Below are 10182 nucleotides of genomic sequence, written 5' to 3' on the forward strand. Positions count from 1 at the left end.
GATTCAAGTGTTGATCTGTGGTGCTGCATGAAGAAATTTGTGCCGCTCCGCTACAGCGAGATGGGGTTTGTGATAACAATGATTTTCTCATTCTCGCACGTGATTTATCGACAAGTTTAGGCAAACCTGGCAAATCATTCCTCGTCCCAAACTATGTGGTTTTGTATACTGTCACATGGATGCCGCTGTGATGGCTGGTAGATGGTCTTCTGGTATCTAAATACGGTAAACTGAAGGCAGTTGTCGTTATTTCGCTTCATACACCGAGGTCAATAAACAGCGGTAGGCGTACGTCTCATCTTCTTGATGCAATGTTGTTTACTTTTCTGTGTCCTTAATTACTCATACAAAATACAACGATTTCCATCTGCTTGTTTTATCAGTACAGAAACCTTCCGGGCTTGTTGGATGTTCCAACAGGACGATCGCTCAACTACAAGTGTATGACTCCACATGCAAACTTACAGGTTGTCGGATATCTCGCCTGCTACGTCGTGGTGCTGAGTATACGCTTCAATATATGTTGAGACCTTTGCAAGCTTCTGGAGAAAATTGGTGGAGGATCTGGGAATGGCTACATGGTAGTCGACTCGATTGCCAATATAATAAAAAATGCACTGCTTGAATAATCATAATTATTATATGGATAATGTTGGAAGTTATATTCTAGGATATTACATTGTTCAACCTCTGGGGATAGCTAAGATCACCTGTGCCTTTTAGTAAGCCTGTAAGTTTTATGCACTGAATACCTATTCATAGGCACGTATGACTTAATTGTAATCTCCTTCTAGTACGTAGTCTATTAGCTGATATGACACATTATCTTGGCTACCTAGGCAGTATGGTATTCATAGGCGTGGAACGACCACTTCATATCATGAATACTGTTTTTGGGCATATTTGGATATACCGCACCGCACACACACTACTGTAGCCTCCCATTCTATCGTGCGTTGTGTTCTTAATGTATCGAGAACAAAGCTTCGTGTGCCTGAGGTAATATCGCTCTTATATATTCCAGGTAAGCGCCTCTCACGGCAGTCATCCACGCAAGGCCATAGGGGTTTTGATCACAGTAAACATCGCTTACGAGACACAGGGGTAGGAACTAAAAAAAGTAGTCAGGCACAGAGAGTCCTTGTGATATCATATCGATCAAAATCATCTGCATAAGCTCATCAATCAGCTACGCCGACGTCCACTTGCGGGGCTGAATCTGAGGCGTGTGAGGCCGACGTCTTAAAACCTGTCGAGACTATTTGTTAGAGCCTGCACTCCTAAGGAGTGCATCGAGCATGTCTGGGCCCTGTCAATAAAATGGCAACTTGGTCACGGCGAGTTGACTGAGCATCAGTTATTCATTCAAATTCATGTGTAGAATTAAGTGCAGGCTCAGACATTTGACAATCTACCCATGCAAGAGTCAATGGATATACGCAGTAAGCCGAATTACCTGCCTATCTTATTAGTCCATGATAAGACGCAAGATTGAAAAGAAGGAGAAAAAGAAGAAGAAAAAAGGCTGGAAATCGCTCTGGCTGCACGACTTGCAGCAAATGATTATGATTAGATTATCCTGACATGCAAAGGCAGGTGAGTGAACGGGGTGGGAGAGGTGCTTTCGATCCTGAATGGCTGGTCAAGGCCACACCTATGCTGGCGTGCAGAAACCCAAGCTGGGTTGCCATTCACGGCGGATTTGTCCCCGAAAACATGAGAAACTTGATGGTGGTGTCATGCTAAGCACTCAAGTTGACTTCCAGAACTGCGATTCAGGCGGCATGGTGGGAAAGATCCATTGAAAGGGAATATATAGAGGACGAGCACACGAATGCTAGGGGCAACCGACCTGAGGAATCCAATAGCATTGGATCGCCATTGAATCCCAAATCAAGACTTGTAATATTGTCAAAGAGACATTCAGCCAGCCATCAACCTGGACAACCTTGATTGGGACTACTTATTCCACCACACAAACGATATGAGCGGGGCACTTTGCTATTCTTCCTGCACTCTTGATCAGGCTATGATCCTTGCATTTTTCGTTCTTCGGCAATCAAGGAAAGGCGTGTGAGTACAAGAGAAAGACGGAATCAAATCATAATATAAAACCAATACCGGACCTCTACTAACGACAAACCTCGGCCTCAAGAAATATGTAGTACGAACTGCTCGTTTTACCGCAAACGGATACTATTCCTTCATGGTTCCCCCTCGTATCACAAGACAATAAGGTTATTTAGAAGTACTCTGTTATCAAAATTTTCAGTCCCACGATGCATTCTATCGTTTTCTTGCACTCCCTAGGTAGCCAGTCTCGCCTCTGAGCTCTGAGGCTGCATACCATACCTACAGAGTTGAAAGCATCTGCCTAAAGTTCACCTTCACGACATCCATTCAACTTTCGACTCATCGCACAGTCTCACAGTATGAGGAAGCGCCTCGAGTTCTAGGCTTTGACTGAGACGCCTGACTCTGTCCAATAGAACGTCCATAACGGCGCAACCCAGCTTTGCCGAGCTACAGACAAAGAACTCAATGTCATCCCTTGCGTATGTGGAAGCGCCCTTAAACATCTACACGCTCTAGCAAGATCCTATCCGCTTATTCAGTTGGTCCCTCGTAAGAGCCGGCATTTGTGCTACGACCGTGTGGACTGTACAGCCCTAACACGCCCATTATTGCATTGAATTTCCTGCGCATGAAGCAGTAAGCTAAGAGACTGCAACTCGAAATAGAGATCCAGATTTAGCACTCAGAAAACGAGTTGGATCAATCCAATGGCACCTCAAACTTAAACAATGGCCCCCAGTTTGAGGTTGCGTCAGTGGTCCAGCGTCAGAAACCAGAACCGCCAATCCTCACTGAGAATGGAAGGGCTCGACGACTCGCTCCTTCCTGCACTGGGTGACTCGACCTCATTGAATGTGGAGTGGGGTGGGGTGGAGTGGAGTGAGGGAAGGAAGCGCGCCTGTTGGCCCGGGCCGCTGGGCCACTGCAGGTCGTGAAATGCATCACTGGGGCCACTGGATATGTCTTCGAGACCACTGAGGGCTGCTAGAAACTCGCCCTTTAGCGTGTCCCGCAGGTGCCCCCTCCTTCTTGATCCTTGACAAGCTAGACAAGACTTGCTTCTTCTGGGCTTCCATGGCTGGGTTCCTCCACTCTCCCGTCATCTAGGTAAGGTCCCCTAGGTACTCTTGTTCCTCAATCAGTGTCTCTCTAATTCTCTCGTCATCTCACCTCACCTCATTTCCTTGTCCCTGTTCCATCTCTGGCATTCTTCCTTTGATCTCCGTCAGTAGTGACTGGAACCAAAGATCACCGTCATTTCATGTGCCGACTTTGACGTGATTACAACTCGACATTTCTTACTGCGTCCATCTCGTCCCAGTATGCGCACTCGACTGTCGCGCTCGACACTCAACGCAACTCTGTAAGCCACGTTTGCGATTATGTTCGGGTGCTAGTTCGCGTTCGAAGCCGCTCCCAACTGTCGCTCTGCTTAAGACCCGTCATTCTTCAAGCGCGTCGCCTCCCTACTTGCATGTCTCGGACTACCGTCTGACCTGTTCCTGTTGTGTTCCGCAACTGTCCCAAAACCCTGCTTCCTGTCCGATGGCAGCCAGCATGCCAACACCAAACCGTTCCAACATCGTTGCCGCGAAGCAAAAGTTTTAAAAGCCTTTTATCTAATAAAAGCCATGCTATCAGCACACTCTATTCCATCGCCAGTCATGATGGCACCTCCCGCTGATTATCCGCCCCAAGCACAATATGAGACCAGCCCGACCAGTCAATTACAATTCAAAAAGCACAAGATTCTTCCACGACCTCGATCCGAAAGGACCTCCGAATTGCCGATTCGAGTTTCTAGCCCTTTGACTAGACATGACCTGGCTACCAACACTTCTGTTTCCGGCAATGGAAAGCATCCATCGAGCCCACGAACTCTTAAACATCAGTCGCGAAGGATAAGTAGTGGTCCAGATCTACCACCAACTCCACCAAGACATTCGCGCCAGCCCTCGGAGAACTCCTCTGGTAAGACAAATAGTCCAGCTGCGACCGATATCGCGTTACGAACTCCCCAGCCATCACATCTGCGTCCACCCACCACGCCTCCTAATCAGAAGAGCCCGCCTACGCCCGATGTGACGCCGCCTCATTCCACAAGTCGCCCGGAATTACTAAGACCCATTGCTAGTGACCGTGCTGGTTCAAGTACTACTGCTGGTGAATCCCAATCTGGTTCCTTCACAACTGCGCGAGAAGAGCCTTTATCATCCGAAGACGAAGACAAGCCTGTTGTTAATCAGAACTCACGACCAACTGTACGCAAAATCTTTGACCCAAGTCCTCGTATTGACAGGCCCGAAAACCTTGATTTGGCTTTGGGCAACCTGGCACCTCACTCGGAAGGGAGCAGTACGTCCAGGTCACCAGCAGGGGATTGGGCTCATAACGACAGCGACTGGGGCTCTGTCAGTGAGGTAGAGCAGGAATGGGACCACAATTTGCAAAGGCTGGTGACTGTGAAGAAGCGGCCTGAAGCACTTATTATGCCTCGTTTAAGCCCAAATAGGGCGAGAGTCGTCGAGCCCAACATAATCATACCGACACAAGCAGCTAAAGCTGTGCGCGGCATGCCTTTGTACCAAACGACGGAGACACTGACGGAGACACTCCCGCGAGGTACCTCGAGCCGTGATATTCCCCCCTCAGCTACATCGACCACAATCGCAACTTCTGACCCACGTAGGATGTCGGCCATCTCTACTAAATCCACTGTCTCAACTGTTGTGGAGGCTTATCTTTTGGACACAGTCCCCAAGAGGCAGAGGACACTGCGTCATGTGCGAAAACAGACCATTCTGAGAGACCGGACCAATGAGTCCTCCACCTCAACCGCAAACTCGCTAAAGTCGGACAGATCGCATACTGATCCACGCGGTCGAAACCGTCCAACTGCTCCGAAGTCAGAAAGTCAATCCTCGAACGCGACACTTAATTCTATCTCTAGCAGTAGGGCTCGACGCGAAGTCTGGAAAGCAGGGGGCATACCTGTGGTGGTTGTTCCTGGTCGACTATCATCGCACAAAACCAAGTCCAGAGAGCCGTCGTTGAGGTCGCACTCTAGCCGAAAGTCGAGCCGCACCACCAGCGCCAGCCCTACGCTGAACGATAGATCAACGAGAGATGAGCCTCCCATTGTGCGGCGTCAATTGAGAGGTCGATCTTACTCCATGTCCGAAAGCTCTGATGAGAGAACCATGGACTACCCACCTATCGTGCCTGCTCGCTCGTCCTCTCTATCTGCTCCTACCAGCCGTAACGGTTCAAGAGCCAGTTCCCTGACAACTGAGAGTATGAAGCTTCACAACGCCTTGCAGGAATACCTCAACAAGAAGAAGGATACACCCAGAGTGCCCGACCTTCGCTTCTCAGAAGAGACGCCCGTGGCACGAACATTTTCTAATGCCTCAGAAAGTCACCGTCGGTCAAGTTCTGAACGCCATGACGACTTCTTGAACGCAAAGGGATATGGCTCGCAAAACACTCCATTTTCGTTAGCTTCAGTCGACACAAATGGGACCAATCCAGTGGTATCAGAAGCACTCGCGGTGCAGATGTACCCACACCAGAACTCATCCCTATTGATGATAGATCATTCGACGAAACCCTCCGAGTCGCCAGACGAGACTCAGTCGGAGGCGGAGGAAGACCTGGATGTGCCAATGCCGACTGATTCCTCAGAGGACATTCCAACCACACCTCCTCAGCCAAAGTTTTCTCTCGACGATGTCGACTCTCCTCTCCGAAATCCCCGAGCGCCTCCCGAGCCACCCAATCACCCACCAGTTATCAACTTGATCCCTGCCACCCCATCAGGAACGACTCCAGCTCATGAGAAAATGGCCCAAATGGGTAACTACTTCGAGTCAATGAACGAAAAACCCCCTCGTCGTCCTTCTGTGGTACGCCGTGCTTTCAATCGTACACGACGCCACTCGGTTGATTATACACCGTCAACTCGAAGACCTTCGAGCTTCTTGTCGCGCACTTTGTCCCTTTCGCGCACTGGGAGGATCAGAGGAATGCCCACTATGGAACGTGAGCCGGCGTATCTTAGCTCCGACGACAGTCCAGTGGAAGAAAACAAATTGCACCCTTTTTGGCGCCCTCAGTGGTCTAGTGAGGACTCAGACGAGTGCGATGGATACTGTGACGATGACTGTGATCTGCACTGGTCGGATGAACTCGGTGATCAGACCTACCGATATCCCCCGGTAGACAACCGACCGAAAGGACCTCAGAGAAGCTTTAGTTCCAGGATGAAGCGCACATTTGCCGTCCTCCCGCCTCGTGATGGTTCCTACTACACCAGCTATGATTGGCCCACCACTGAGCGTCGCACTATTGGGCGAACTCCAAGTGGTAACCTCCGAGTCATGAGACATCGGTCTAGTCTTGAATCTCTACGACGAAACTATAACGATGACGAGAGGCCACATTCGGCGGATGGTGAAGTCAAGAGATCATTCTGGCGAGCCAATAACATCCACAGGCGTGCTAATAAAGAAAAGAGAAGGCTTTCCCTGGGAAGCAAATTAGAGGAGTTGCAGAACCTCCCGCGCAAATTCAGCGAGAGACGGCGTGAGAAGCGATCACAAGAGCTTCGCAAGAAGATAAGCGGGCCAAAGGAAGTTCGTGATGGGGTTGGAGAAGTCATCAGATCGAGCGCAGCTCGCGATCATTACAAGCCCTTCGATAGGACTCCATCACGCTGAGCAACTGATTGGGTTTACTGGCGCAGATGGTATTCTTGGTGTACCGGCGGAGGTAAACGGTATTCACTGTTCGTTGCAGGGGATATAAGACAAAAGGTTCATGACTGATGATTCACGCTTTACGACACGAATGATGGAGGGTTATGAAAATGACATTGCTCATGATTTGCTAACTGGGATTTGTTTTTGAAGAGATATTATATGGGAGCTGGTTGGAGGATACTTTGACATTAAAGAGAGTAGCTCTCATGTATGATAATTACCAGTACACACACACACGCACACACATGAATATACACACACAATATTTGCCTGACTAATGCGGCAGTAACAGGACCATGTAGTCCTGTAACTATCCAATAAACCTAAATTGTGAGACGTCCGATGCTCATTTCGTGCTCGGGAGCCCGCCTCTTATTAAACAAAACATTTACCTCGCAGTATCTCAAACTGGCAATACTTTCCATTTTCCCAGTTCTTGTCTAACGCCCAATTCGCCAATAATGCTATGGTTATAATCAGCCCAAACCTCATCCTTGCCACAGAAATGACACTCATCGCTTCTCATGTCCGGGAGCTCCGGCTCCGGGAGGAGCAAATCCGTGTGGTGGAAATCCTTGGCCGGGCGGAGGCATGCCAGGCATGCCAGGAAAAGGAGGAGGGGCACCGCCGGAAGCACCAGGTCCTCCTGGGGCGCCCGGAGGAGGGAACGGGAAGCCGCCTGGAGGAGGAGGGAATGGAAGACCGTTAGGAGGTACAGGCATGCCATTGGGCCCAGGGAATGGGGGCATTGGGGGCATGCCTCGACCACCGCCAGGAGGGGCTGGATTCTGTCAGAAATGATTTTGTCCTCAAGGGAAAAAGATGTGCTTACGAGGTAGTCCTTGAGGGAATTGTCCAGGAGGCGCACCTGGCATCCCCGGAAAAGGCGGAGGAGGGATACCTATCATGTGTAAGTACTCCTGATGTCTAATTATCATGGTATCTTGTTTCTTACCACCTGGGAACGCGAAGGGAGGGGGAGGAAAGCCCTGTCCAGGTTGATTTTGAGGAAGCATAGGATTCGCGTGGGCTTGGCCTTCAGCAGCATAAGAAGAGGTGATGGAGTCGATGACGGATTGAGCCTTCTCGTGGCCGATTTCTGTGAAGGACGTCAGTTTCATACTATAATATGGCCTCCAGACTGGACACACGTTGGTAATAATCAACTACATTTCGAAGATGGTTTCGACCACTGTTATGAGCCTTGCGCACGCTCATGGAATCATGCGTGAGGTAGACATCGCAATAATCGCCTGGGAGCAAGTTGTCAGTTGGAGGGGCCTTTGTTGATTCGGGCGCACGAGGGACGGGGCTCACAGAAGACTGTAATATGAGTTAGCGAGAGTTTCCTCTTGGAGATATATAGTTGATTAGGAGGTAGGCTTACACTTGGGCATCTTGGAAACCTGTGCGATCGCTCTTGTTGAGATAATCAGCAGGTGAAAGTGCTAGTTTGTGTGTTTAGACTGTGATGTTCAGGCGCGAAAACGCACTGAAGTTGACGAGGCTGGACCCACACGTGATGGAGGCGACAAGGCAGGTGCCAAAATTCATATAATTGGTCGCAAGTTAAACTTAGGGGGTGTCTCTCCCGCATGTGGGGCACAGCTCAACTGGGACACCTTTCAGTTTAGACCCAAGTTCAGGTGGAAGCCCCTTGTCCGTCTTAAAGAACTACTCTACGTAGCCTTTCCTCTCCGACTTACCATCCACGATACGATACAATACGATTATTGGAGAGGGAGATCAACTTCTACTACAAAGTGTTTGACCACGACAATGGCTCTCCAACAGACATTGGTGCAGTATATCTGCAGCGTTTTGCTGCTTGTTAGCGCTGCCAGCGCTCTGAAGTTCGACCTGATCGCACAAGCAGAGAGCTCAAAGAGGGAACGCTGCGTGCGCAACTTTGTCGGAAAAGACACACTTGTCGTGGTAACAGCGACTGTCGATGGTTACAAGGGCGATGGCATGGTGGTGAATCTCTACGTACGTTGCGCACAGATGCATACGAGTTACAAAGCAAAACTGACATAGCTTTACAGATTCGAGATGCCGTTGGCAACGAGTACGGTCGACCCAGAGACGTTGTCGGAGAATCCAGGACCGTCTTTACATCACATGCTGACGCTGCCTTTGATGTTTGTTTTGAAAATATTGTTACTGGTTGTATGTGATGGTCCCTGATCGTAGCATGTTTGGTGGTTTCGTTGCATGCTCCGCTCTAATCTATTGTTTAATATGTTGACAATTCTTCAGCCCAGCGAATCAACAACCCTACCCGCCATGTTGAGCTCGATATCGACATCGGCGCCGACGCCAAGGACTGGTCCGCCATCCAGGCCACCGAGAAGCTCAAGCCTGTTGAGGCTGAGCTCCGCCGCATCGAGGAAATCACCGGCGAGCTTGTCACCGAGATGGAGTACCTCCGCGCCCGAGAGCAAAAGCTTCGAGACACCAACGAGAGCACCAACAACCGTGTTAAGTGGTTCGGTATCGCCACCACCTGGTTGCTTATTGGTCTCTGGGCCTGGCAGATCATGTATCTCCGTGCCTACTTTCGATCAAAGCATCTTATTTAAGAGACTGGTTTTGTATGCGTGTCATCTATCGGGTCGGGAGCCTCCTTCGAGCCTCGAACAGACGGCCACTCGGGTCCTGAAGACCTGTTTAGGGCGTTGGAGCTACCTATATGATCGTTTCCCTCCGTCTTGATTTCGATTGGCCATGTTAGTGGTTTCCGGGCATGCTTGTGTTGGAATCCGTAGCATGCAGGATTGGGACTGGGAAGGCAAAGTTTGGGCCTTGGCAATTTGGGGTCTTTGTGTTTTGAAGAGTCATGTGTAACAAAAGTCATGGAAAGAGCAATAATTTTACGTACGTACATGAGGTATTGAGCCAACAGAACTGCACGCGACTCAATGTTGCGAGGTCTATTCAGTCGAGTAAACCCTATCAATATCTCAACCAGACAGATCTAGGCAACACAGCAAAAAGCTTTCAGGCAGAATGAAAACTGAGCCTGTAACCAATACATGCTTCTCTCAGCGTTTACGCCGTTAATTATATACTATTTTAACCAATGTTTTTCAGCTGGCATGTGTGCTGCTAGGTTCAAGCTGCAATTAAGACAGCCAACTACAATAATTCAACTTAATAAAGCTTTGCCGGCTATAGGAGTTATATCTGTTTAAACTGCTTTAGGCTCTGGAGATGCTTGGATATATCTTTCGAGGCTAACTTATAAACTTTTCTTCTTCTTCTTCTTCTTCTTCTTCTTCTTCTTCTTCTTCTTCTTCTTCTTCTTCTTCTTCTTCTTCTTCTTCTTCTTCTTCTTCTTCTTCTT

At 49.1% G+C, this 10182-nt stretch overlaps 4 protein-coding genes across 5 annotated transcripts; 3 read left to right on the forward strand and 1 right to left on the reverse strand.

The window, feature by feature from the left end:
* Window positions 1-2058: 2058 nt before the first annotated feature.
* FOIG_07255 (U1 small nuclear ribonucleoprotein C) lies at window positions 2059-8325 on the reverse strand. 2 transcript variants are annotated; one of them, XM_031206722.1, is made up of 6 exons: window positions 8224-8325; window positions 8154-8159; window positions 7988-8089; window positions 7792-7935; window positions 7669-7737; window positions 2059-7617 (listed from the first exon to the last, which is right to left on the reverse strand). In XM_031206722.1, exons 1-6 carry the CDS (start codon window positions 8231-8233, stop codon window positions 7349-7351), a joined length of 600 nt encoding a protein of 199 aa, XP_031063841.1. In that variant the 5' UTR covers window positions 8234-8325; the 3' UTR covers window positions 2059-7348. The 2 variants fall into 2 exon arrangements, with proteins under 2 accessions (XP_031063841.1, XP_031063842.1); XM_031206723.1 differs by lacking the exons at window positions 8154-8159; window positions 8224-8325 and having other exon boundaries at window positions 7988-8141.
* FOIG_07256 (uncharacterized protein) lies at window positions 2805-3011 on the forward strand (the record flags this gene model as incomplete). Its single annotated transcript, XM_031206724.1, has 1 exon — window positions 2805-3011. The coding sequence occupies one exon, from the start codon at window positions 2805-2807 to the stop codon at window positions 3009-3011; it is 207 nt and encodes a 68-aa protein (XP_031063843.1).
* Window positions 3741-6794, forward strand: FOIG_07257 (uncharacterized protein; the record flags this gene model as incomplete). Its single annotated transcript, XM_031206725.1, has 1 exon — window positions 3741-6794. The coding sequence occupies one exon, from the start codon at window positions 3741-3743 to the stop codon at window positions 6792-6794; it is 3054 nt and encodes a 1017-aa protein (XP_031063844.1).
* A 116-nt stretch (window positions 8326-8441) lies between the features above and the next one.
* Window positions 8442-9935, forward strand: FOIG_07258 (endoplasmic reticulum vesicle protein 25). Its single transcript, XM_031206726.1, has 3 exons — window positions 8442-8825; window positions 8882-9005; window positions 9096-9935. The coding sequence occupies exons 1-3, from the start codon at window positions 8616-8618 to the stop codon at window positions 9416-9418; spliced, it is 657 nt and encodes a 218-aa protein (XP_031063845.1). The 5' UTR covers window positions 8442-8615; the 3' UTR covers window positions 9419-9935.
* Window positions 9936-10182: the final 247 nt, after the last annotated feature.

The sequence above is a fragment of the Fusarium odoratissimum genome (assembly GCF_000260195.1).
Source record: "Fusarium odoratissimum NRRL 54006 unplaced genomic scaffold supercont1.10, whole genome shotgun sequence".
Taxonomy (NCBI): domain Eukaryota; kingdom Fungi; phylum Ascomycota; class Sordariomycetes; order Hypocreales; family Nectriaceae; genus Fusarium; species Fusarium odoratissimum.

Coding starts and splice junctions, on each gene's coding strand:
- FOIG_07258 (XM_031206726.1), top strand. CDS start 8,616: ATGGCTCTCCAACAGACATTGGTGCAGTATATCTGCAGCGTTTTGCTG. Junction 8,826..8,881: donor GCATGGTGGTGAATCTCTAC/GTACGTTGCGCA, acceptor ATAGCTTTACAG/ATTCGAGATGCCGTTGGCAA. Junction 9,006..9,095: donor TGAAAATATTGTTACTGGTT/GTATGTGATGGT, acceptor ACAATTCTTCAG/CCCAGCGAATCAACAACCCT.
- FOIG_07255 (XM_031206722.1), bottom strand. Junction 7,936..7,987: donor TGTAGTTGATTATTACCAAC/GTGTGTCCAGTC, acceptor CGTCCTTCACAG/AAATCGGCCACGAGAAGGCT. Junction 7,738..7,791: donor TCCCTTCGCGTTCCCAGGTG/GTAAGAAACAAG, acceptor TACACATGATAG/GTATCCCTCCTCCGCCTTTT.